The 27636-nt window shown below is 38.7% G+C and overlaps 1 protein-coding gene across 7 annotated transcripts in view; it reads left to right on the top strand.

The window, feature by feature from the left end:
* The first annotated feature begins 847 nt into the window (after positions 1-847).
* Positions 848-27636, top strand: part of MAP3K7 (mitogen-activated protein kinase kinase kinase 7) — a 49413-nt gene continuing 22624 nt past the window's right edge. For 3 of the 7 annotated variants that reach the window (XM_075707329.1, XM_075707330.1, XM_075707331.1), the window contains exons 1-11: positions 848-937; positions 13298-13408; positions 15032-15097; positions 16017-16062; positions 16724-16862; positions 18009-18133; positions 22020-22148; positions 23871-24001; positions 24410-24491; positions 25686-25837; positions 26480-26639. In XM_075707329.1, coding sequence (XP_075563444.1) covers positions 848-937; positions 13298-13408; positions 15032-15097; positions 16017-16062; positions 16724-16862; positions 18009-18133; positions 22020-22148; positions 23871-24001; positions 24410-24491; positions 25686-25837; positions 26480-26639 — 1231 coding nt within the window. Of the gene's footprint in view, positions 938-13297; positions 13409-15031; positions 15098-16016; positions 16063-16703; positions 16863-18008; positions 18134-22019; positions 22149-23870; positions 24002-24409; positions 24492-25685; positions 25838-26479; positions 26640-27636 lie in introns of those variants that run through there. The other 4 variants (XM_075707332.1, XM_075707334.1, XM_075707335.1 and 1 more) reach the window with 2 other exon arrangements.

Below are 27636 nucleotides of genomic sequence, written 5' to 3' on the forward strand. Positions count from 1 at the left end.
GTGCGCCGCGCCTGGCAGCTGCCTGCAGCCCGGGAAGGCCCGGCGGCCCCTTCAGCCCCGGCCGAGGCCCGCCGCGGCCCCGCTCCTGCGGCGGCTCCCACCCCACCCCAGCCGGCGCCAGCGGGGGCGGCAGGAAGAGGAAGCGGGGCCGGGGCTGCTCCCCCTGGCGGAGGCGGGCGGCGGGGCGGGGCGCGGCGGGGGCGGGGTCGCCGCTGCCGCCGCCAGGCCGTGGCCCCGCCGCCGCCGCCGCCGCCTGAGTAGCAGCCGCTGCCGGCGCGTTTCCCCTGCCCGCCCCCTCCCTCGGCGCTCTCTCCCCCGCCTCCGCGGCCGGGGCAGCAGGAAGCGGCTCTGATGTCAGCGGCGGCGGCCGCGGCGCGGCTCTGAGCGGCTCCCCCACCCCCGCCGCGGCCCCCTCGCCCCGCTGCTGCTGCCGCCGCCGGGGCTGGCGGAGGCGGCCAGCTTCGGCCTCGGGGCCGCCCCCTTCTCTCCGCCGGGGACGCGCGGCCGAGGCGGCTCCCAGGCTCCTCAGAGGCCGCGGCCTAGGGCAGCCGGCGCGGCGCTCCGCGGGGGTGCGGGAGGGCGCGGGATGCGGAGCGGCGCCGCCGCCGCCGCCGGCGGGGCCTCCGCCCGCCGCCACTGAGGCCCGCGGCCGCCGCGGATGCGGCCTCGCCCCGCGCGGCGGCCCAGGCGGCGCCTCGGCCAGGCCCTCCCCGAGCTGCGCCCGCGCGGAGGGCGGGAGCCGCCGCCGCGCCCCGCGTAGCCCCGGCCCAGGCCCGCGGCTGCCCGGCGCCGAGCCCTCCGCCCCCGGCCTGCCCCGGCCTCTCCGCCCCCAGGTGAACGAGGAGGGATGTCCGCTGCCGCCTCCGCTGAAATGATTGAAACCCCCCCGGTCCTCAACTTCGAAGAAATCGACTACAAAGAGATCGAGGTGGAAGAGGTGAGCGAGGGCCCCGCCGCCGGGCGGCCTCCCCACACGCCCCCCCACCCCCCCGCTCCCCCGGGCGCGGCCAGCTGGCGGCCGGAGGGGCCAGCCCGGCCCCCGCCGCGGCGCCGGGCCCCGGGAGTGCCTTCCCCGGCGCCGTCCCCCGCTGGCGGAAAAGGCCGCGGAGGCTTCCTGGGTGCGGGGCTGCCGGGGCGCGCACACACCCCCCCACACACCCCCACCCCCACCCCCGCCCCGGTGCCGATTCCTTCTCTGGATGCTGCAGGGGTTGGCACCAGGGGACAAAGGCGCTGTGGCTGGGAGCAGAGGTGCCACTTTGCTTGTAGCAAGCCCTGCTGCTGGGTGCTGTGCTGTGGGGCTTTGTTGAAGCGGGACAGATTTATTCAGGACTTCAATTTTAAAGTTTCGCCGCCCATTTTGCCGCCCGCTTTAGTACGGGTGGCAAACACAGTTGTCAAACGCTGTCACAAGAGGGGACTGTTAATTTTGATATTTCTTTCGGATCTCTATTTCTGTGTGCTCCTGCTTTCTCCTTCTGCCACCTAACTGAACCGTTGTGTATATAATCATCATACCAGTGTTAATTGTTTGCTAAATTTACAGCTCTCTCAGCTGTAAGGACATACAGATTTTTCTTGTTATTTTTTCTTAACATAGGCTAGTGATTCACACTCATGGATCTGTAACATTTCATTTGTGACCTGTGCATGTTACCCAGGAAGTGACATTCAGTTATCGTGTAACAGTTGGAAGCAAGTACTTCTTCTTCTTCTGTAGAAAGTTTCATAGTAAAACTATTGCCTTAAATTCTTTGAGGCTGGAATGGGATGGATGAGGTACAGAATTCCGTCTGTACCTTTCATCTGTCTGGATTTCCTGTGAAAGTAGGACGGGTGTGATCTAGGATAGCTTACATGCTTTACTAAAGGGCTCAGTAGTATGTATATACCACAACGTTGTTTAACTCTCACAATCACACGAAAATATTGCTGCTGTTGGATTTTTTCTTCCTCCTCTGCTAACATCTCTACGGGAATGAAGTTGCTTCCTGCAGATCCGTACTGAACTTGATGAGACCAGCTTGGACCTAACAGACACCCAAGACTGCTGAAACAGTCTTTGTGCTTTTATTCATAGATTAACATCTTTCTCTTTCAGTAATAATTACCCTCTTTTTCTTAAAAAAATTCTGTGGAAGTTAATTTAGTTTTGTGTAGTAGCTTTTATAGATAAGACAACCAGCATCTCACATTTTTAAAGTGGTTTGCTGGATACTGGTTCGTTTATAATTATTTTGCCAGGTTCGCGTGGCCTGGGAGAGTTCACAGAACAGAAAATACGGAATATTTTCACAGAACACCAAGGCACGTTCTGCTGTAATCAAGTAGTGTTGTGGTAACTTTGGCTTTCACCATAGCAGACACTGGAAATTTATCAGAAGATATCTTCTGAAACATTGCCTTTTCCCCTTTGTATGAATGTGGCAATCATGAAGATTTTTGATTCTGTAAGTCTAATCGTTCCTCTGCCCTTTATGTATTTAACTGTTCTAAAGTGAGAAAATTTTATTGTGTTTGGGAACTGGAAGTATTTTTGTACTTGATAATATGTTGACGTTTTTGCAATACTTACTAATGGACAGGGAGCAAATCACATGCTTTGGGAGAAATGGCTTTTCTCACCCAAAGAAGAAAATAAAGTTGATAGGAATTTATCCATCATAAAAAGGTGTCCTGTGATGGCTCACAGAAGTGAGTAGCACATCTAACATGTTACACACAGCACTTTGAATGAATAAAAAGCTATAAAAATCTTTAATCCTCATTACACCCTTGGGAAAGCTGTTAGCAAGGATTATATTGCTGTTTTACGTGTAGGAAATGTGGAGCTGAGTAGTGTGTAATTGGTGTAACTAGAATTTATCATCCTAAGGTTTAGTGTTCGGAGCTTGTTTGTATCCTACATACCTGTCTAGCACCTGCTGAGACAGGACTATATGCATGTAAATGTATGTAGAGACGATGCCTAAGGAGTAATTTGTTCTTTATTTAATGTGATTGTTGCATTATCCTCAAAGTATTATCTCTGTTGTAGATGACAAAACTCATGTGATGTAAGCAGGGGAGCTCTGATAAAGCGTTCTCTCAGTGAGAAAATCTGATGACAGCTGGTGTAGCATTTTGAGTTATGCTCGGTGTACCTGTCCTACCAGAAATTCTTATAGGCAATGGGGTTACCATAGTGCTGAACACAGTCTAAACATAGAGGAAGAAATAAGATCTACTTTACAATAAAACAGGTGGATTAGAGACTATGCTTAGAGCTTGCTTTTCTTAACTGTGGGTGTTGACCTCTTACTCATGATGCAGTTTCAGCGCAAATAGTGAACTTCGCAGTCATAACAAAACATACATCCTTATTGAGGGCTATCTGTGCTCTCACTTCAGGCTCAGAAGTTTTCAAGGATGTTTAAATGGCTGTAAGGACTCAAAATGGTCAGATTTCAATATGCTTGGGAAACTTCACATGTTTCAGAATGGAGTGTCAACAGATCTACACTGGGAACTCAAATGAATGCTTGTATAATCATAGCTTTGCTGTTGTATTACCAAGGCTGTCTTGTCAGCAGATAGCAGTCCCACTCTGCCACTGGTTTATTAATAGATATTGAAGTTCTGGAATACTTGCAGGCCCTGAGTCCTTGCTAATAAATATGAGATCTATAAGTGCATTTTCATTAAGTTTTGGCTGAACTCTACTGGATAATACCAAGAATATACCATATTTTGGTTTAGCTACCATGCACATGACTAACTGTACTATAGTGTTACTTCCCACCAGTCAAATGTGTCTCCAACTTCAAGCTGCTTTTTCATTATTTAAAGTGCTTAGATTGAAGTAAAATATAGAGATAATTATTATGAATGCGTTGGAGTCAAATCGAAATTGATGTGACACAGTTGGGAGCATCTTCAAAACTAGAAGGGGAAAAAACAATGTAAAATTTGGGTTCAACAGAAATGTTCCCTACTTCACCATGCAAATTTTTGACTGTGAGGATGTCATCTCTTTTCAGGTATTAGATAGACAAATCATTAGAAACTGAATAAATAAAACTACAGAATTTATCTGAAAACGTACTATAACTGAAATCAAGTTAACAGTAAAAAGCCTAATAGCCCTATTTCAAAATTGCATATTTAAATCTAGCCTAAATACTGCTGTCCTTTCTTCCCAGAGGAGCTTTCAACATCTAAGCAATGAAGAGACTTTGGGTTTGAATTGTTTTGGCAACCTGCTCCCTGCCACTCTTTCCTGAAAATCCCACAGCCCTTCCTCTGTCATGTAACTCGATAACAGTCCCATACATGACCAAAACGCAGACCTCTTCATCACATGATGTGTGTATGCCTTGGATTGCGCAGCCAAAAGATGCGTGTCTGGTCATGTATGCTGTGGCCCTGCCCAGTCACTGTCTGATGTAGCCAGATTGAAAACCTTTGCCATATTTGCGTAGTTGCAAGTTACTTTTGAACAGTCTGAAAGTGTAAATAATTTGAAAACTGTTGTTTAGTGCTCTGCTGGTATACTGTAGTATACACTGACGTGTATTTTCAACAATTTATTTCAGCAACAGTAGTTAATTCTAAGGGGGTTTAGGGTAATGTTTTCTTTAGGATGAACAGGTAAGCTTTCTAAATATTTATTTTAGAAGACCTACTTAAGGTGCCAGCAACTAAGGAGATGCAATTTATGGCATGTTCACCTACCTTAGACATTTTTGAAGCAGTTGAATAATTTCACTGCCTGAGAAGTGTGCTGGGAACTGATGGAGCAGAGCAGTTCAGAGATGAGAGAATGAGGAATACAGTGAGACAACTGGTTTTTGCTCCCCTTTATAGTAGTTAACTTTTAAAAAGTTAATGAGATGCAGTGACCGATTATGGCCGTTACACTACAAGGTAAAGCGGATTTGTGTAAGCTGCTGCTTATCATGGAGTTGTTACTACCTCCATTATTTTTACATCCTGGGGGGACTGTGTCCAGTTGTAGAATACCAATCTGCAAAATTGGAAGAAGTTTGGATGAGAATGACAGGTGTGACTTGAGATCTGAACAATATTCTTGGATATCTGACATGAGTACGAAAGGATGAGTCTTCTCAAGAGTCAAGGGTGGTAGTTAGGAATCTGTCTGAAGTCAGTTGCATCTACAATTTCTCAGCCTTTTTCAGAAAGTAAGTCTTCAAGGTGCAAAGTTGGGCATCCAGAAGCAAAGGCAAAAAAATCAGTACGTGGTGAAAATGTACACCAGAATTTTCTGCAATTTTACTCTAAATACATTTCTGATTTAATTCAAATCACTATCTAAATTTTCTTTAGTTATACCAGTGGAAGATTCTCTTCATTCATCTGCATAAGAAAATAGCTGAAGTGTCAGCTGGAGTGTGAATTTATAGCAGAAGTTACGCAACACTAATTTCATGCGGATGAAATTTACTGTGCAGTGTTAGAAGATGGCCAATAAGCTGGTTAAACTGTTAATGTAAGACTTTACAGTTATTTGTATACATGCAGATTTATTCAATGAATCACTTCGCGTCCTGTAAAATAAACTTGTATTTTACTCTCATAAAGAATGTGTGGGAAAGAAACCTCACAGGCTCTTCTATTCCAGTAATGAAAGCAAGATGCATATTTATGAGATAATAATAAAGTGCCATGTCTAATGCAGCAGCTAAGGTCACAACTGAGTGACAGTGTAACTGCTATCAGAAATTGGGGGGGCAGGGGAGGAGGCCTTTCCCTAACAAAAAAACTAAAACAACAGAACAAGCTTCACATGTCCCTTATTTATCCCACCCAGTAGATTCTAGCAGTATTTTACTGACTGCAGAATGCCTATTTGTTTTTCAAAGACCAGTAACTTCAGACCGTGCCAGCCCTGCAAGCCCATGTTGGAGTCCTTCACCCTGAGTGCCTCATTACCCAGCATTTTGTGTCTAAAACTAGAATCTCCTGTCTGGGCTGCTGTAACAACAAATTGGTTCATACTAGAACATCGGACAATTGTTTTGTTAATGTTTTTAAATTACTGGTAATTAAAATGAGTTCAGTTCTTGAGACAGATGTGCAAAAGGATATCAGTGTGTAAAAAGCTATCAGTATGTAAAAAGCTGGGAAGTATAACCTGATAAACTGCTATCTTTGCTTGAGATGCACGTATTTCTTAGAATGAATGAGCTATCGAAATGCAGAGAGGGTTGGTTGTGTTTTAGAGCAAAGGAAGAATTTCTGGAAACACTCATAATTTTAGAAACACATGTGATGGTACTTTGATTCTCCATAAACATGTTCTGAAGAAGTTGAAAAGAGAATGATTTCTTAAAACAGGACTAAATTGGGATAGCCGAGTCACTAAATAATAACTGTAGAGTGTTGTGGAGCTCTAACAGATGATGCCCTAAATATGGACCAACTGTATTAGTTTGTGGCAAGCAGAAGTTACGTATATTTATTAAGAATGTAAGTTGATTTTTAATAACTGATTTTTTTTTTAATTAAGAAATTTTTTTTTTGTAAGGTGTTTTGCATAACTTTAAAGTTGAAACTTGGAAACTAAATCTAAACTAAATTACTTAGTTCACCTAAAATTGGTGGGATTGCTTATGGATTTTTTTTTCAGGGAGGGAAGCGGTTTGGGGGTTTGGGTTTATTTCATTGCTGTAGGAATCCCAGAAGGGGAGAGCAGCATTTAGAATTGGGTTGAGCACTAGTACAAATAAACTTAACAAGTCAAAGAATGTAGCTGTAAGAATTGGCAGTTCTGAACTCCTTCCTAAAAGTGCTGCCAGGGTATTGGCCACAGTCATTTGTGGCATGGGGCCGATTTGCTTCAACCTGCTTAATAAAGCGTAGAGCACACACAGGAACCAAAGTTGGAATTTGAGGCTGGTTGAATGAATGCTAGAAAATGTAGGCATATATTTTTAGGGGCTGTAGACTGTTCATGGCTTCTTTTGGCACTTCTTTTTTTTTTTTTTTTTTTTTTTAATCTGTATGCTTTCTATGTGTCATACGGACAGATGTGTGAAAAACTGAAAATATTAGTATGCTTTATTGGTACTGCTGGAACTCTGGTAGATAGAAAGAATAGAAGCAACTAAGTTTAAAAATGTGTTTCTGTTTTTACAACGCACTGTAGAACATCTTCCCCCCCACCACCCCCATTTCACATTGTGTCTGAAGCTTGAAAGATCCAAACATTCAGTTTACATAAACCTTTCATTTACAAATATACCAGTAACCAAAGGGACATAGATATTAGGAAGAAATACTTCACTATGAGAGTGGTGAGGCACTGGCATAGGCTGCCCAGAGAAGCTGTGGATGTTCCCTGGAAGTGTTCAAGGCCAGGTTGGATGGGGCTTTGAGCAACCTGGTCTAGTGGAAGGTGTCCCTGCCCATGGCAGGGGGGTTGGAACTAGGTGACCTTTAAGGTCCCTTCCAACCCAAACCATTCTGTGATTAAAGATAATTCAGAGACTGCTGTCTGTTTGGAAGCATGGGTTTTGTTGGTTTTTTTTAACTGTTTGTCTTGCTTCCCAAAATTGTAAACAAACATGTCATGTAGATACTGCAAATTATGAAGACAATTCTCCAAAGAACACTACATCGGCTAACCAGGGAGCTATTATATTTTATTGCTGTCTTATACATCCAGCAAGGTTTTTTTTGAAAGAAAAGCGCTAGGTATCCAGCATGCAGAGCTAACTAACATGGAAACTTCCTGGGTAGAGCTGAAAACTTTGTAGCTTTATATTTTTTAGTGGCTAGGAAACGTGTGCAGATAATGCAAAGTTGAAATTAATTCTTCCAAAGTTTTGACATTTGATAGGGGAACAGGGTGCATCTGAATAAACAGAGATTCTTTTTTCCGTGTTTTACTTCGGGGGGTGGGGGGAAGGAATTATTGGTCACATCCCTTAGGACAAAATACATCCTTGGGGGCTTGACATATCTGTAATCTCTATTTCCTACATGATTTCTAGTCTACATACTTACCAGTCAATATAGTCTACATACTTACAAGTCAGTATCATGTATCTTTGTTTATGTACAGCATTTGATACTGTTTGTACACAGAGGCAGAGGTAATGTTTGTTCCAGGGATCTTGTATGGTTCATATTCTTTAAATAAGACTCCAAATACATTATCTGGAAAACATGCAAACGGCACTCTCTTTCGCCGTGTCACTTTGTCGCACAGTAAACCATAACTTTTTACTGGTATGAATTTTATAGGGAGAGGAATAAATTTGTATAAACTTTTCAATCTTTAGAGCTCTTTAAGCATTTCTGCCAATTCAAAATGTCTGTGTCATGTACTAGCCAAGTGTTTCTTAACAAACTTAATTCTATTCTGTGGAAAAGTAGAAGCACTGGTGTTCTATTTCTAAACATGTCATCTGCCCTATATTTTCCTTTTTTCTCATAGAAGATATTTAGAGGGATAAAATCTTTTACCAAAAGAATGTGTTTATTTTTAGATCATTTTCCAAACATACACAGTGCTACAGATCAACTTCTGTTTATTGATTTGTTGTGTCAATAATTCCATTAACTGTGCTTCATATAATTCAGAATATGCACTACTGCCCAAACATATGGTGTGGCACCAACAGCAGGAGACAAGAAGGAATGAGCGTGAAGAAACTAAAGTTCAGGCAGCGCCTCCCTCCTGTGCTATTAAGTTACTTAGTTCCAGCACACAGTGTTGAAGGAAACTAAGTAGTGTTTAAACTGTTCTGACAAATTCTAAGACTTACTCCTTTAAAGAATAAGTTCAGTGAAAACTTAAAGGAGGAAAATGAAACGTAAGTGGAATCCACCGCAAGCTCGATTCTGTTGATTATAAAGGATGTTTTTACAGTGACTAAGATACTTTTTCCAGATTAAGTAGGAAAGACATACTGGGCTTTCACATATGGTAAACTTCAAGTTTGTATCAGATCCGTCATTGCTTCTGACGGTTGCTCCTCTCGTATGCTGTCCAGCAGGCTGAGCTGCTTTAATGGAGGATCGGCTCTTCTCTGTTTTCCCTGTATCCTAGGTAAATATTCAGTGCATTCGTGTCCTCTTCTCAAGTTCAACCCTCTGCCTAGGCAGGCACCAAGTCACTGATAAATTGTTATGAAACCTTGACTGCATAGTCATTTATCAAACTTTTCACCAACCATGGAATTTATAGATCTGATGGTCTCTCACAGCTATTACATAATTAAGATTTAGATTGCCTGGTAAACTCTTCTTGTTGGTGCCTGACACTGATTTTTTTAAGTTTTATTTTTTTCAGTCATCAGCAGGACTTCATAAAGTACATCTGAATCTTGGAATTTATTCCACTTTTCAACTAGAGCCCAAGTACTGTAACATTCATGGCACAATGTGAAACATCACATTGGATGGTACACTCGTTTATCTTAGTTTCTTCATTGAATAGAAATGTTATTTAAAAATATGGCAAAACTGAAAAATAATGGTTTCTCTAGTATGTGAACTGGAAATACATGTACCAGTTCTTGGTATTAAACTTGCAAATAGTCATGGATTTATCTTCAGTGAACAGTATGCAATGGTATTGGCTTATGAGCTTAATTTGACCATGTGGAATCAAATGCAAGAGATACTTGGGCTTTCTTTTTTTTGTTATACATGTAATTTTATTTTTATGTGCATGTGGAAAAGAATTATATTTAATATATAAAAATATATGTAGTATATATTACATAGTCATAATATTAAAATTATAATAAATATCATATATTTGTATATATGGACATATACAAGTCTTTTCAGCAAGGAAAGATACGACTAACCAAAAAAAGTAAGCCTGATCCATCACAAACTGTTGTGATTCAGACTAAGTAAAAAAAAAAAAAAAAGTCACATTGCTTCATTAAATTTTATCAGATGTATCTGAGACCAATCTTTTAACTGATTTATATGTACTGTTTCCAAATAGCAATTTCTTTTCTGTGTCACTGAATTAAATGTAAGAGAGCCATAGTCAAAAACCATTAAAGAGTGTGAGAAAAGGTACAGTGAGAAAAGGAGTCTCACTCAGCCTTGGACCATAAGGTCAAATTGTATCTGGCTAGGAGAAATCATGATATGCACACCTCCTTTTCCTTAAATGGAGGGAAGTTTTTCCCAGTTACTTGACCAGTTTGGATTCCTGCATATCGTAGGGGAGCAGCAGACCTTGAATTGCTGCTGCCAGTGCAGTTCATCCTTCCCAAGTTGTTCTGTGGCATCCGTCTCGTGTTAACTGACTGTCTTTAGTAGCTCTCAGGTGTGAGCAGGCTGCTTCTGAGTTACACGTGCTTGCACAGTGGATGATTTCCATGTGCTCAGTAAATTGGCACTTCTGTGAAATGCAGGCTTATGGGCACGCACACAGACTGTTGGTCTGGTCATGTGCTGTGCAAGGTGGGTACAGGGGTTGTAATGGACAACTCTCTTGTGGCAGTAGAAGGCGGCGGGCGGCCTGCCAATCCCAAGAACTCAGCCAATTTTATTCAAAGCATGGTCTGAGAGAGAAGAGGAAATGCCAAGGGAGACTATTTGGGACTTTTAGGTCTTCAGGTGACTCACTGTTTCCAATTTGTTTATAGGTACTATTTTCGTAGGCTGCTTGACAATCATTTGTATGGGTTGGTGTTTCCAATATCGGTTGTGGACTGCAAGAAAATAGTTGGTGTGTGTTATAGCAAGAGAAGAGTCAAGGCCCTGTACTGTAGCTGGGGGAGGAGGTTACAATCAACAGGTCCCTATTTACATGGGGCAGAATGCGGCATGTTCTGTGGATCTGCTGTGGATATCTTGTGGTAGACTCAAGTCTGTGAACCACTGTTGTGGAGGGTAAGAAGCCAGGAGATCCTGGAAGGCTAAGTGCGTGCTGTAATGTAAAAGAAAAGAATACTTCTTTCTGTGAATTAAGGAAAACAAAAGACGAAAATGCCATTGATCACCATTCCTGGGCAGCCGTCTCTCATATCCATATGTGACCTTACAAAAATATTGAGCATACTTCCTCTTTTCTCATGTATCTTAATACAAAATCTTGATTATTTTTTTAATTTATATTTTTCTTCTCTTCCGATTGGGCCCTTAATTGCCGACTTTTTCATATTCAGCATGAAAGTTTAGCAGGTCTTGAGCTATGCACCTGCAGCCTTATCTACCCTGTTTTCAGGGGAAATTGGCTTCACTATTTATTTATTTATTTATTTATTTATTAGGAAAGCACATAGGGAAAATGTAACCCAAGCACGGTTTACATACATGATAGTCAGTTTGCTTTGACGTGGAGCCTTTATAGGTACAGTCTGGTGCTTGTACATTCCTGGCTACCAAGTTGCCTTCTCTGGATCAGCACTCTTAATTTACATTCAAGATTATTACTATATTGGGGGGCATCTCAAAAAAGGGGTAAAATTATTAAATGTTATTTCCTCAAAGGATGAGCATTCAGGCAGCAAGCAGTTTGCATTGTTTCAGCAATGAGAATGTGTGGTTATTCACTGATCTTCTGCAAATCACACTTTTCTTTTAAGCAACCACCCTGGTAAGGAGTGAATTCACTAGGGAACCTGTAAGAATCAGTGCACTGTTTATAAAGTGGATGCAATATTATGTTTGAACATTTTGTGGGTCCTTTATTTATGCTGAATGTTCCTCCCCCTCCACAATCTTCTCCCTTTTTTATTAGATAAAGTCATAAATAACTATGACTTTCTAGTGAAGAGCTTTGTAATTTTGGAAAGTGTGTTTTTCCATCCAAAATAATATTCATGTGTGTGTATTTAAGGAAGACAGTAAAATTAAATTTTGCTGTAATAAACTGCTATGGTAATGACTTTTGTAAATACTTCCACTCCACCCTCTCCCTGCTCCCCTTCCTTTCCCGTCTTTTCTTGTTCACCTCCCAAAAGTGTGTTTATTTCATTAGAAGTGTCTGTTTTGTTCCTTGGGATACATAAGATGTTACTTGAAATCAAGGGCTAGGAACACAAGCACAGAATGCTGTTAAAACCAACGGTGAGGAAAGGCGGCTAGGGCCAAATGCAGAATCCGAGACCAGCCCACCTAAGCCCCGTGTCCATTTCTTCCCCGCCCATCCTTCTCATCTGCCCTGCCTTGCATTTTTTGGGAGTCAGAGGAGCTCTTATCCCTTAGCTTCTTCTGTGCCTTTGTGTGCCTTCCATTTCCTCCTCCTCATCTCTCCACCTTTCTTTTGGGTATATGTGCAACAACTTGCTTGTCTGTGTTTTCCTGTAGCAGCTAGAGTCACTGTTTTGGCAACACTCTAGTTTCAACTTTAGGTCGCATATGCATGTTTTGTTGTTATTTCTGTATGTTGCCATTTTTCCCCTGAAGAACACAATTAAAGAAGTGAGTTTCAGTTTACTGTAGTTTATAACTCACCAGTAACTGAAAGTGACCTCACAGAAAAAGGACACTTCTCTCTATCCTGTTTTCATTTTTGTGTTTGGTTTCAAAGAACTACTCCAAATAGTGGTGGTGTTAGAGTTTCTTCACAGAAAACATTAAAGGATTCTTGAATAATACAGTATGCAGAAGCTGCTACTACTGCTTCTGTGAAGTTACAGTGAAGAGTTATGACGCTTGTCTGGTTTTGTGTATTTTTAGGCAATGTTGATTCCAAATGAGCTAGAAAGCAGACATCAACAAAAACAGAGAAAGCATAGTTTATACAGGCACTGTGCTTATTTGGAGGACTCTTGGGAGAATTTACTGTTCTTACACTGTTGAGGCATCTGTGAGAAAATGGAAGGATAATTTTGAGCACATTGAACACCTCATCCAGACTTCAGCATAGTCCTGTGCAATTGTTTGCATATGCATTTAAATTTCAGAATTTTGAATTCCTAGCAAGCTATTACTAGCAAGCATAAAACAAATACGTCAGATATAATTTCAGTGGTCAAATCTATAAAAATAAATTTGCCATCATTCCCCTAATTTTCTTCTGAACAGATCTTGTTTGAAATAATTAAGATCATGTTTTTCTGAAATAATGTTACTTCATGTTAATAACAAAATGTTTTGTATGTGTGTTTTCCTATTTCTTCTGTAAATGATCTCTGGAGGAAACTTAGCTAAGCTCCAGTTATGCTTTAACAGCTTAATATTAAATTGCTGATGCAAAACACGATTCTGTGTGTCTTCGGTTTTCTAAGGTAAATTTCTTTTCTGTTTGTGAAGTCCTGCGCAGCAAATGAAACCATTTCAAGTTTTAATGCAAGTGTTTCATACTGTCTCGTTCTAGGTTGTTGGAAGAGGAGCCTTTGGTGTGGTCTGCAAGGCAAAATGGCGAGCGAAAGATGTAGCCATTAAACAAATAGAAAGTGAATCTGAAAGAAAAGCCTTCATTGTAGAGGTACAGTAAGTTTGCTGGGAAACATGGGTGGGGTTTGGTAGAGCTTTTCTTAAACTCACGGGTGTATTTAGTGTACTAAAAGCTATGTCTGTATTACAAGGTAAATGCAGCCTGGGGTACCCAGTACAGGCCCGAACCCCTGTGTCCTGCAGAACAGGACACCTGTCAGAGCACATTGCAGCTTCTTTAGTTGGCTTCCCATAAAAACTGGAAGGCAAGGGGGGAGAGAGGAGGGCACACAGGTTGGGGAAACACCAGTTCCTGGATTCTGTCCCAGTGTAGAGTCAGGGTACAGCTGAAATACCCACCAAAATCGTGGGGCTGATTAATACTTCCAGGGGCTACAGCATAGGTTCTTCATACAATCAGGTCCATACTTGAAACTGTTTCTTAGTTTTTTCAGCAGTTCTAATAATTTTGTTATTTTTTTTCTTACATGTAAGGTTTTTAATACATGTAACTCATTTAAGGGCAATCGCTCTTTCTATTCAATGTCTACTTCTTCAGAAAGATCTGGAGTAGTTAGATATACCGATAAACTTCCCAAGGTACATAACATTTTCTAGAATCAAAAGTTAGCCATGTAATTTAAATGAGATATATTGTGACATGCTGCTTAGTATTTAGTCAGTAAGAATCTAGGATGTTCAAGATACACAAAATATGTTAAAAATAAATCTCTTAATTTTGGAACTACAAATGTAACACACCAAAGGGTTAAAGGAAGCATATTTGTAATAAGCCTCTCTGTGTAAATATTTATATGTTGTTCATTACCATGGAAAGTTTTTAATGGTATTAATCTGAGTCTGATTTCATCCTGAGTAGATCTGATCAGTCTCTTAGCATTTTTGTGTTCAAAAGAGATCTGAGAAAATAAGCCCAGAAATACTTCAGTAATTACTGGGATTCAGGAAACCCTACACAGTGCAAGCATCAGTTGTGATACTGCATTCTGGTTTTTTAGAACTTCTGAAGTGTACAGGAAAAAATAACATTAGCTCCCTAGACGATGAACAGCATTAGCTGCCCCAGAAGTCTGTGTAAAGGGAGAAAAATTCCTTTTTCCTTCTCTTCTACTACCTACTGGTAAGGAAAAATTCAGTGAAAAATAGTCTGATCATCAATTAGTGAAAGCAGCAGTAGGTTCTTGGAACTATGTCACATTAATATTAAACTGGCTGGCTTATTTTATAGGGTTGTGTGTTTTGTTTTTTTAAGAACAGTCATTTTCTGTATTGTGAATAAAGCCACTATGTTTCAGATTGTTTATGAAGTCAATCAGGATTCCAAAGCTGGAGGCCCCAGGAACAGCACTGAACCTATAGAGGTCATAGTTGCACAGTGTTTATGACTTGAGTGATTTTACTACATCATAAAAAAATACTTTCTTTAATTTCTTTAAAATTTCTTTTAAATACACTTCCAGTTAGACATAAACCTAATTGCATAAATTAAAATGCAAACAGGGATATCAGTCTTGTAATTCCTAAAATCACCATCTGGGGTTATGCAGATATCTAAAACTGCAATTGCCATTGTGGTGTATGAATTATAGATGTGAAAATAAAGCATTAGCCTCTTTTTCCTGTGGTTTGAAATGAAATGTGATTTGTATTGCAGCTTCGACAACTGTCACGAGTAAACCATCCCAATATTGTCAAGTTATATGGAGCCTGTCTAAACCCAGTAAGTTACAGCTTTGTCAGTATGACAAAAGGTGACTAGCTTAACATATGCAAGCATCAATGCACAAAATGTGTATTTTATATACAAAAATGTATATTTTATATATATTTTGTATGTTTTAGCCATAATAAGGAAATATACAGATATGTAGGTTGGTTGATATTTTCAGGTTTTTGTTTTTTCTTTCCCCTACTATGAGAAATAAATTCTTTCAAGAAAACTCCAAATGCTGTTTCTAAACACAGATTATACTTCAGTTTGTCAGAATGGCATCTGGTGTATTACATATGTAGCATCATTCATATCTACAGTCCTATTAATTGCAAATCAGCAATACGAAAAAGAAAATAAATTAGCAACACATGATTTATAGCTTGTAAATCAGTATCTGTTCTCATATATGCAGTTTCCAGGATTTGCTTGCTTTCTGCCACAGCTACAAACAGCCCCACAAATTCTTAAAGTGGAAAAGCAAGTACTGTGACAGGACAGATATATCCTTAGCGAATTCTAGTATGGGCTATTTAATTGGTTAAAGTAAGGCTGCATCTATTTTTCCTTAGTACTAGTCAAATTATTTTGACATGGTATTTAAAATTTTTTGTAAGCCACTAAAAAAATAGTAAAGGCAAATGACTTGCAGTTTGAAGACAGCATTTGCGTTTCAAGACTGGGGTGGGAGCTCATTCTCTTCTTTCCTAACTTAGAGTGGGAACTAAGTATAAAACTGATTTCTGTTTCTTATACGTAAATATGTACCATTCAAATTGACTCTACCTCACAGATAAATTTTCCATTAGCTTAGGTATGGAGACTTTGCAGTTCCTCTCAAAGAACTTTCCTTTCAGTTTACAAAAGCTGTTTTCCGCCCCTACATTTAAAACATCCTTATTTTTTGTCCCCTCCCCCCCCCCCAAAGGTGTGTCTTGTTATGGAGTATGCTGAAGGAGGTTCTCTGTACAATGGTGAGTATCATTTCAACATAGTATCTTGGAGCTGAAGTGCTAGTGTTAGGGCAAACATGATCGAAAATATAATGTAGTTGCATACATATCCTTGGAGATACTCAGAAGCCACCTGGACACAATCCTGGGCAACTGGCTCTAGGTGGCCTGATTGACCCTGCTTGGTGGACCTTCACAGGTCCTTTCCAACCCCAACCATTCTGTGGTTCTTTGAAATTCATAAAATAATTTTAAGGAGAAAGGAGTGTGCTTTTAAAAACCACTTTTCAGTCCACTGGTTTGTTTCTTGATATCAGTTTGTTATATTTTATACAAGTAATTTAATGTTTTCCAGTGGAACATTGAAAAGATTCTTCCTTAACTTGTAAATTCCTTGAGCATTTGTTTAACACAGACTTTACCAGGGATAGCTGAGAACAAGGAACACCTTTCATATTGAATTTTAATATAAAAAATTGTGAAAAACATAATAAAAAAATGGAAAATATTTTGACATTTCCATTGTTTTAACAGTCTGCAGAAGGATATTTTCAGTTGCAGTGATGAGGCATTGACAATTACTTAGATTCCATAGAGCTTTCTGACTGGTATGTTGTTAACTCTGTTGTATCTGTTGTAATATGCAATAAAGTTCTTTTTAGTTTGTGCCTTTGTTTTGCAGTGCTGCATGGTGCTGAACCTCTGCCTCATTATACTGCTGCACATGCCATGAGTTGGTGTTTACAGTGTTCCCAAGGAGTGGCATATCTCCACAGTATGAAACCAAAGGCTCTAATCCACAGAGACCTGAAACCACCAAAGTAGGTTTATGGCTTATATTTCGTATTTTCTTATAATTTGAATTTAAGATCTTTTTGTAATAATTTCATTGCATTTGAAAGAAATACCTTTAATTGATGCTAACTTTATTGGATGTACTGTATTCTAAATGAAAGCTGTGCATTTGAAACTACAGTTACAGAATGATGGTGCATGGTACAGGAAATGAGCTGTACTTAGTTACTTTCCGTTAAGCAGGAAAAACATCCTGCTCCTGCCCTGGATCGTGGAAGAGGATTTTGATAGGGATAGGGCTTCTAATCAGAGGCATTTAAAATGGCCCAGTTTTACAATGGGTTGTGGTGTTCAGTAAGAGAATGTTAGGTGGCGGGGTTGTTTGGCTGCTTGGTTTTAACATTGTATTTCATCTGATATATTGCAGCTCTTTCCCCACATGGCCATCCTCCTCTATCCACTCCTTCTGCCCGTTCCACTACCCCTGCCAGAATCTCCCATCACTTTCCACGGAAACAAAAATGAATAGTTTTCTTCCCAGTCAGTTTGTTGATCTGACTCATTTTACAGCTTCAGATCTGGCTCCACAGATTAGGTGGAAACAGAGATTTGGGGATCAGCAGCATCACCCCCTTCTGGTGGTAGCCTGCAATTATTACCAGATAAAGTCATAACGTGAAGCCACATTTTAAATCTTGAATTCTTTCTTGTATCCCCAGTTTTGATTTAGAGAGTTGTTAACATGTAACTTCGAGTGCTTTCATTTAAATAAATAGCTATATTGAACGATAAAGACTCCCATTAATATCAGTCGTCTTTTGGTAAAATTGTTACAGCACTTGTTGGTTTTCAGCCTCTAGCATCTTGAGAGACTAATTTTGTCAATATATGCTTAGTGGTTCACTATGGCTAAATATATTTATTTAAAATCTAGCATGTAGAAATACAAATAAATTACAATATATATTTGATTATTTAAAAATATTTCATATGTTCAGATAGGCACAAGTGACCTTACTTATTTGTCAAATTATAAAACTAAAGGATTGAGAAGCAAAGCCTTAGATATTCAACTATATTAGAATGATAGTTGTTGGGATAAAAAAAATCAGTGGTTTATTACCAGACTATTTCATCCTACAATTTTAATTTGTTTTTTTGTTCTTTGACAGTTTGCTCTTGGTAGCTGGGGGGACAGTTCTAAAAATCTGTGATTTTGGTACAGCCTGTGATATTCAAACACATATGACCAACAATAAGGGAAGTGCTGCTTGGATGGCACCTGAAGTTTTTGAAGGTAACAATAATTTACAGTGTCAATATTATGTGTTCTTTCTAGGGATGCAACTGTGAATGAATTTGGTATAGGAAAAAGAGCGTCATGTAATCTTATTTTATTTCAGTCAGTGTACTGAAGTTTGAGGTAACAGCTGAAAGAGGCTTGGCAGAAGTCTAACGTTTATTTAAAAATCTGTATGATTGTGTATTGCCAAATAATTACGCAAAGTTTCAAAGAGCAGCACTGAATTGACTCGATCATGTTAGTATTACATGAAGATGTGGAACTTACTTGTCATTGCTGAGATTTACATAAGAAGTACCTTTAGAAAGCTGCTGTTTCTTATTTTATAAGCAAGTAAAACACAGCCAGAGGACCATTTCCCCAGGATTGCGCTGTTTCTGAGACTCTTAACACATTTCAAACTCTTCTGACATTTAAATACACTGTCAGTACTTTCATTCCCTATTCTGATCAGCTTTTATCTTTAGAATTTCCCTGTTAGTGCCTCTAAATTGAACATAATTGCCTTCATTTTCAGTCCCCCACTTTCTTGTAATTCCATCTTCATCTGCTTTTTGTGTAATCTAGAGATTTGTTGTAATTCCTCTTTCTTACATACCAAGAAACTTGTTATTAACAATTCATTTAGTTAAGTAGGAGAACAGGCTGTTTCTTGGAGTGTAGCTGGGGAAGACTGATGACACTTGATAGGTATAAATGCTACATGATTATCAGAGAAATAATCCAGTCAATATTAGATTGCAAATTAAACACCTTTTAGGCAGTCAGTACCTTAAATTATCATTGCAATTAGCAGAATGGTCTGGAGAAGTCATCTTCCTGCTTTAGGAAGCAAGTGTCCTGGTTTTGATATATTTGGCAAGTGCCTATGTGCAGCAGTGGTTTGGCAGATTCTGGATCCAAGTGGCCTCTTTTCTTATTCCAGAGAGAAGCAGCAAGTTATATATGTCCATATATGCTTTTAGGAGGTGTTTCCTCCCAAACACCACCTTTGCAGCTTTTGTTTTTAAGGTACCTATTTCTCCCGCATATTGCTTAGAGGACCCAACCAAGGGTGATCTGTTTCATTCTGGTGCCTAAAAATTTTCCATTATGTCACTTTATACTGACGCACCTACTCTATTTCTTTAACTAGGAATTTCTTTAGCTAGGAATGCTTCTTTTCTTAACATTTGTTTACTATTACATGAAATTGTATAAATAATTTTGTATAGATAATTTTTTCTTTTATAAATAATCAGTTGGACAATCCATGTTTAAAGTAGATATTCTTGAGTGAAAAATCTTAATCTAAACCAAATTTTGAAATAAGTATATTGTAGTAGGGATTTACAGTGCATATCCTAATTCCTCTGGTGTATGAATTCAGCGAGGCAGAACAAAGAAATCTTGTATTGCAGATTTATTTTTGGACAGCAGCAAAAGCCTTCAGTTTATAGTTGGTTTTATGTTGGTTTTTATCTGAAAGCACCTACTGATGATGACATAAATCTTTATACAAGTACCAAGGAAAGAAAGGAATCTAGTAGCTTCAATGATGCAGCATGTCAAAAGTTACTCTTGAAACAGTCGTTAAACTACTAAAATTACCATGTCAAATCTCAAAATTGTTAAAAATTTGTTTGCTTATGCTACTGCATCAGAATTCAACAATAGAATAAATGCTAATATTATTTTAGTACTGTTCTCTAGTACTAATGTTTTCAGATGAGAACAATAAAGGCACAAGAAGTATCTGTTGTAGATGGCAGAGTGCTCATTGAAGTAATTGCCCTAATATTAAGATTTTCCCCCCATTTCAAATATTAGGGCACCTAAAGCCTTGTACAGATCAAACAATCTAAATGAAAACAATATCACTTAGATGAGGATAAAGTGAAAGAGAGCAAGTGCTCTAATCTCAGAACTCCCTTTAGAAGAAAATACTTCAAAATTGCTTTGGGATAATTGGTAAATTGAGGAGTGATTGTGTCCATCTATTACCCTACCTTGGTCTGTTACATAATGAAACAATACAGAATACTCTCTCACTTCTTTTGGACTCTGTCTTCAGAATTAGTCCAAGACTTCTCAGCCACAAAATAGAATTTCCTCACTCAAACAGGAGATTAACACTACTTCCCTGTCACAGGCTGTGTTTCACAGAAGTGCTGTGGCTGAATAGACAAGAGGGACTGTTTTGTTTCCTTTAGCAATCTGCCATTGTCAACAGATATCTTTTTTCCCAGCACCTTTGAAAAAAAAGCTGACTGATAAAGCTGACCTTGCTATTCCCCCTTCAGCAACTTTTGAACTTGTTAGCCACATTCAGCTGCTTTGATACAGGTGTAAAGACTTTAGGAGATGCCACTTTCTTAAAGAGTTTTGTAAAATCGGTAGCTGGGAGAAGTCCAAATTAGTGCCTTCACTTCGAGAGGACTCGTGGTTCATGCTGCAGCCTGTCTCTCCTGTCTGCTTTGCAAACTGGCTGGTCTGCAAGAACAGGCCTGAGAACATGCTGCTGTCCTTGCACAGTTTGTCAGAGGTACGGGGGCAGAGGAAGATGGCTCACAGGTAGAGTGGAGCCCGTTGCGATTGCATGCTATATGATGGGTATCCACGTGAAACTAGGCTTCTTTAATTCCACTCTTTATGAAATGATTTGTCTCGATGCTTTCTTATTGCATACTAACAAAAAGATCTCTTGGCCCCTCAATGCCAGTTTTGATCCTTGTTTTGAAGGCGGTTGAGCAAATCTCCATCATTTTATTCACTCATTTGTTATCATGTCATTAGCCATTCACATTTCTTTTTAGTATTTGCATGAGTTGTGGTTACAGAGCATACATTCTTTCTTTGCAGTCTCTGAACATTTTTATTCATTATTCTCTATCACCTACATGTCTTCTGCACTTCTAAACAGGAGTCTTAGAAATACTGAACTTAAGGTCAAAGAACTTAAGTCATGACATGACAAAAAGAGTAAGAATAATAAACAGGGAGGAAATAAGATGATGAGGAATTGAGGCATTGAGGAATCTGCTGATTTCAGCCTGGAGAAGAGAAGGCTGCGGGGAGACCTTATTGCAGCCTTTCAGTACCTAAAGGGGGCCTATAGAAAGGATGGGAACAATCTTTTTAGCAAGGCCTGTTGTGACAGGACAAGGAATAATGGATTTAAACTAAAGAAGAATAGATTTAGACTGGATATAAGGAAGAAATTTTTTACAATGAGGATGGTGAAGCACTGGAACAGGTTGCCTGGACAGGTAGGGAGGCCCCATCCCTAGAAACATTCAAGGTCAGGTTGGATGGGGCTCTGAGCAACCTGATCTGGTTAAAGCTGTCTCTGCTCACTGCAGGGGGGGTGGGCTAAATGATCTCTAAAGGTCCCTTCCAACCCAAAGCATTCTATGATTCTATGATTTGTTCATATGGTAACTTTCTAATTCTGCTAAAGACCTGTAGTTAATATATTAAGAGCAGTGGATATGACAGATGTTATTGGCTGGCATATTGTGACTGACATGGAAGAAGTGAGTTGAAGAAGAATATTTAGAGGAAGCAAGCATAGTCAGTTAAATCCTGAATGCAAGAGATCTTTGAAACTTAATAAATTGTGTTTTATATTATATAAGAAAACTGACACATTTTATCATTTCAGGATGACTCCAACTGAAAAGGATTGATTTCCAGAGAGAGGCATTCTTAACGATCCTACTGTCAAATGATTTCAGACTTAAGTTAGTGTGAATCAGACAGCTTTAGAAAACTGCTTTTTCTCAGCAAAACAAATGTGAAGTGAAAGGAAGCATATAGAGCTGTTTATCAGCTCAAACTGTACTTCTTTTTAATGTGTTATATAGAAGAGAGACAAATTATATTGATGGCTTTCTTCCAGGTAGTAACTACAGTGAAAAATGTGATGTTTTCAGTTGGGGTATTATTCTCTGGGAGGTAATCACCCGTAGGAAACCTTTTGATGAGATTGGTGGTCCAGCTTTCCGCATAATGTGGGCAGTTCACAACGGTGAGTTGAAAATACTGTAGTGCATTTGAAGTTGTGTATTTGACCTATAAATTTGCTAAACACTCTTAATCGTGCAGCTTTGTTACTTTGTTTTTCATCTTTTGTTTTGTTTTGTTTTGTTTGTTCTGCTGTTTGAATTGTTTTACCTTTATATCTAGGTACCTGCAGTTACGGAGCAGGACTCTACTGTGCTAGGTGCTACACAGAACAGATTCTCAGGAGCTTAGAATATAAACAGGAGACAATGGTTGGATTCAAATGGGCAAAAGAAAGCAGTGGTACAACATTGGTCAGAATAATAGACTGTAGTATCTTCATGCTAGTGGTGTAACTTTAACAGTGTGTTTTTAGGTACCCTGGCAAAGCAGAATTTTAAGAACAACAAAGTAATGATAGTGAAGTAGTTCAGTGAATGTCTGCAAAGAGCTTCTGCCATTTGTGAAAGGCAACATCAAAGAAAGCACGAACTTGTTTGGGAGATGTAATTAACAAGCAATGAAGGCCAGTGCTCTGCCTGAGTGTCATTGCTTCAGTACTAAATGATAGAAGCTTAAGGTGAGCACAGGCATCCTATTTGATGAAGAAGAGAAAGGGGCAGACAGTGATAGGATGGATGAGCATTGTAGTCATAATAATGCACAAAGGTGTTTGCAAATGGCATTTTTGAATGAAGAAAGAGATTCTCCATTTCAGTTTTTCAAGGACACGAGTCGTTGAGATTACGAGTGACGAATGCCTTGCATAAAAGCGTTAACTGTAGAAGTAAGTGTAAATGTAATAGTCATAAATCAGAAAGCCTTGGTAAAGTGTGGGAGTATCCTTTAGGGGAAGACAAATTCCCTATCTGTCCTTACTTTTGCTTTAAAAACTTCTCTCTCTTTTTTCTTTTTCTCTCTCTCCTCCACACCCCCCCTCTTCTTTTCCTTCTTAGGAAGGAAGTGTTAGTGCACTTCATCTCACTTGAAACCACTGTGGCACTTTTACTTCATGTATTACTTGTTACAGTTAATACATTTTTAAATACTTGCTGCTTTATATGCAAAATGTCACTACATCTCATGTATTAAACACAACTGGACGTCCACTAATTGTACTCATTGTTGAAACAGTAAAAAGAGTAGAAACTTGAACCAAAAAACAGCTGAATAGTTATACAATAGTTGAAGTAAAATATGTAATTAAAAATGCGTATAGGCCGTGAAAAATTCACACAAAATTGGTACTTCCAGTGCTTAATAATTTTTCAGGAAATTCTTAAGAGCAAAATCAGCCCTCAAAAATACTTTTTTCCCTTTTTTTTTGTCTTTTTTTTTCTTTATTTTAAATTCTCTTGTGAGTACAGCATTAGGAACCAAAGACTGTTACTACTACTTGCTTCCTAGTTTGGTCTAGAGCTTTATTCTTCAGAAAGTGATTATTAGGCATTGTAATATGTTGTATTTGGTCAGTCAGTGAATTTATTCAAACCACTACTGAAGAAAAAGTTCCATTTTCTTTCTACTTGTTTGTACGTAATTGTAACTTGTATGTAGTGCAAAGGAACTTTGTCAGTTTTTTTGTTTGTAAGAGTGAAAATTAAGTACATGCCAGTTCTTTCAGACTACAATTAACTACACCTTTTCCTGTATTTATTTAGCAAAATACCACAGAGAGATCAGTCACTGTCAGTCATCTTATAGTCTGTTTAACAAATTAAGGTTTTTTTTCTCATTTCAATGATAGGTACTCGGCCACCACTGATCAAAAACTTACCTAAACCAATCGAGAGTTTAATGACCCGCTGTTGGTCCAAGGATCCCTCACAACGACCATCCATGGAGGAAATTGTTAAAATAATGACACACTTGATGCGGGTATAAAAATTTATTTTAGTATCTTAATCATTTCTTAACCTGTTCAGCCAGGAAATTGAATTATAAAAGGTATGCCTTTTATCACACTCTAAAGGTGGGCTTGCATGTTTTCTTCTCTCTCTTTTTGATAAAAATTGTCAAATTATTACAGTAAAGAAGGGAAATCATTCCTCTCCTTATGGGAGAGGTATACTAACTCATAACAGATTTGGGGAAATCAATAAAAATAGTCATAGACGTATTTTAACGTATTACTAAAAAGAATTGCATTTATTTCTTGTCTAAATAAAGTATTATAAACATAATATATAATTTATATTTAGAAGTTATTTTATGAGGTACTATTCAAATAATTTTAAAACAATTGTTAATTTACTTTGTTATCAAATCATTGTTCTTTTTTCACAGTACTTTCCAGGAGCTGATGAACCACTGCAGTATCCATGCCAGTATTCAGATGAAGGCCAAAGCAACTCTGCCACTAGTACAGGTACACTTGTAAAAATAAAAGAACAGCAACATGAAATGATGCAGATGGATTATAAAGTACATTCTCGTATTGATTTTTGTACTCAAATCGGGAAAGGTAACCTTTCCAAAATCTTAAGCATTGGCAGCAATCTATTTTTTTTGTTAAGACCTCATACCGCATCATACTTAGTGTTCTCAGCCAAATGGTTTTGCTGAAGTGTACCTTCAGTGGAGAACAAGCATATAATAAAAGCTGTCTCCGAATGTTGAGGTTTAAGGTCATCTCCTTTTTTCCCCATGAAGGTTGTTAGCAATTGACACTCTTTCACTCATATGTAATGTTTAGGAGTTGGCATTTTTAAATTTTTTACTATTCTTGAAAGCTGCACCTGCTTTCAGTTACAATCTCCACAATTTAAACTTGCAGTTGTTTTATGTTAAGATGTAGTAAATACAGTAATTTAAATTAAGTGCAAGGAAATCACTAGAAAAGTGAATGGAACAAAATGAGGGATAGGCTTTCATGTTATCTTGCCCTCAGAGAAATCCTTTTAATAATAGAAAACAAAGATCATTCGGTCTTCTCATTTTTTTTTAGAATACAGTTTTCCCACTTCAGTTGTTTTTCTGCTTGGATGTCTTCACATTCCACTGCTTGGTTGGTTTGTTTTCTATCGCCAAACAAATTGCTGTTATTTTGGATAAAGTTTCCTTGGCTACTTTGCAACTTGGTGACCTGTATATTACAAAATCTTTTCAGCTGTAGCATTGTACTGGCTTTACTAGCTGTTCTCCACCCCTCAGCACATGATTTTAAGATATGATTTATCACTTTAAACTGTGAATATGTATTGTCTGTTATTTCTCGGGTATTTGTGCTGCTCTGTGGTTAATGATGGACTTTGTCATTAATTGTGAATTAGCTTGCTGGTGGTGTTGTTAATATAACATCTACTCCAGCAATTTCAGAGCAAGCTAAAGACTGACTTCAGAATGTCATCACAGTACTTAGTTGTGTATTCTCACTTTTTCCCTCCTTTTACTTTTTACATTAATGGATCTGTTGCAATCTTGCAGTTCACCTTTTAATAAAAGTTTTCAAAAGTGTTGCTTTAAATCAAAGTTAGGCTTCTGGGAATGCTCAAGTGAAGAGATGGGCTTCGGTATTTTTAATGGAAATTCTGAAATGTTTTTCCTTGCTATTGATATCTAGGTTCATTCATGGACATCACTTCTACAAATACAAGTAACAAGAGTGATGCTAACGTGGAACCAAGTGACTTCCAAGGAGCTTCTACCAATGACACTATTAAACGTTTAGAGTCAAAATTAGCACAGCAAATGAAAAATACAGCCAAGCAGCCGGTAAGCCAGTGCATGCAATTTTGAATCATAATAATGAAATGGACAAAGCTGGACAAAAGGGTTGTAACTGCTACAAAACATTAGTGTCTTCTTCCAAAAATAGTACAAAGTTGGAGACAGTTAGTTATAGGAAAAGAACATGAAAGGGGATGGGAAAATATTGAGTGATTCCAAAAAGGTAAACTGGAAGGCTCTAATAAGATCTCCAATGAAATAAAAAATACAGTTCATTTTATTTAAAGGGATTCATTAGGTTAAAAAAAATTATATATTTGAAAACTGCTGCCTTAGTTTAGACCCAAAATATTAGTATAACATGAAAGGATTAAACATTGATGTGAATTTTGAAAATACTACGTTTTATTTCAAGTAGGATGAAAAAATACGAAGACTCTCTTGTGACAATATTGGCCTAGTTCTACTCAATTTTTATCTGCCTAAAGTTAGGTTCTTTTGAAAGTTGCAGGTTTCTTGTATGCCAGTAATAGCTAAATTATTACCATTTGTTGAATTACAAGTTTTAAATCTTGTCACTTTTAAAATGCACATTATAAAAATATATTTTAACCTACATACTGTGCATATTATGGAGGGGCTTCTGCAGAATGTTTTCTCTTTTTAAAAATGTGACTGTTGAAACAGGGTGATCCTGGCCGTTTGAGTTTACCCCCATCTCGTGGGAGCAGTGTGGAGAGCTTGTCAGACGTTCGTGCACGACCACAGTCAGCCCTTGTTTCGGGAGAAGCCAAAAGGATGAGTGCTGACATGTCTGAAATAGAAGCAAGAATAGCTTCCATCACAGGTAAAATGAAAGGATGTTTGGGGCATAGACTTAAGGAATTGGAAGGAAGGAAAGGAGGAAGAAAGATGTAAAACATGCATAGTCTTACGGAAGGTTAATACCATTAGCTGTATGAAAATGCTTCCAACTTTTCATGTAGATTTTGTTGTCCTTTATTAATTGCAGGGGAAAATGGCTTCATTCACAGTTGTACACTCAACAAGGTTGAGCACTTTAATTGGGTACTTTTAAGGTTGCGGAAGAGATTACTTTTGTTGCATTAGACTTCAACCTTTTTAAAAAATCATTATGAGACTTCTAAATATCAGTCCTATTCCAAATGCACAATTTTCTCCTTTGCATCTGAAACAATGTTATTCCATCTGTGCTATCATAATTATTTTAGAAATAACATTTCCTTCAAGGTTATTCTATACCATTTTGAAATTAAGAGGTGGGTTCAAAGTTCAGCATGGTCCCAAATAAGTTTTAAAATCCACTTTGGCAGATTTCAGAAAGAGAAACATAGTTAGATTTTATTCATCAGATTAACAAAACATCGGTATCTTTTGTTTAAAAAAAAAAAAAAGGTCCTGGTGTTTTGCCAGGTTTGCTTCAGGTAGCTATAAACAGTTGTGACTAAACATGGAATCCTTGAGTGAATTGGAATTTGTGTGTAAGTATAAATACATAGTTTTATGGTGACAGCAATCTTTATTCTTCCCAGAAGAGTGAATTAATAAAAATGCGTATACTTGGCAAACACTTTCTTGTCTCTTTTCTTCATCAAAGATACTGTTTGTTAATCTATGCAAACGTCAGGTGTTAAGTTTCATATGTGAAACATTTTGTTATGGTATATAACCACAGAGTTAAATAATCAGACAAAATTACTTTGGTTAGTCCAAGGATATTTAGCTGTTCTAGTATTTTTCTACCAATCTGAAAATTAGGGTAATATAGTAGCTGTAATTAATAAGGAAATACACGTCATATTCTGGCTTTCTTGTGCACCATG

The sequence above is a fragment of the Pelecanus crispus genome, chromosome 3 (assembly GCF_030463565.1).
Source record: "Pelecanus crispus isolate bPelCri1 chromosome 3, bPelCri1.pri, whole genome shotgun sequence".
NCBI classification, from domain to species: domain Eukaryota; kingdom Metazoa; phylum Chordata; class Aves; order Pelecaniformes; family Pelecanidae; genus Pelecanus; species Pelecanus crispus.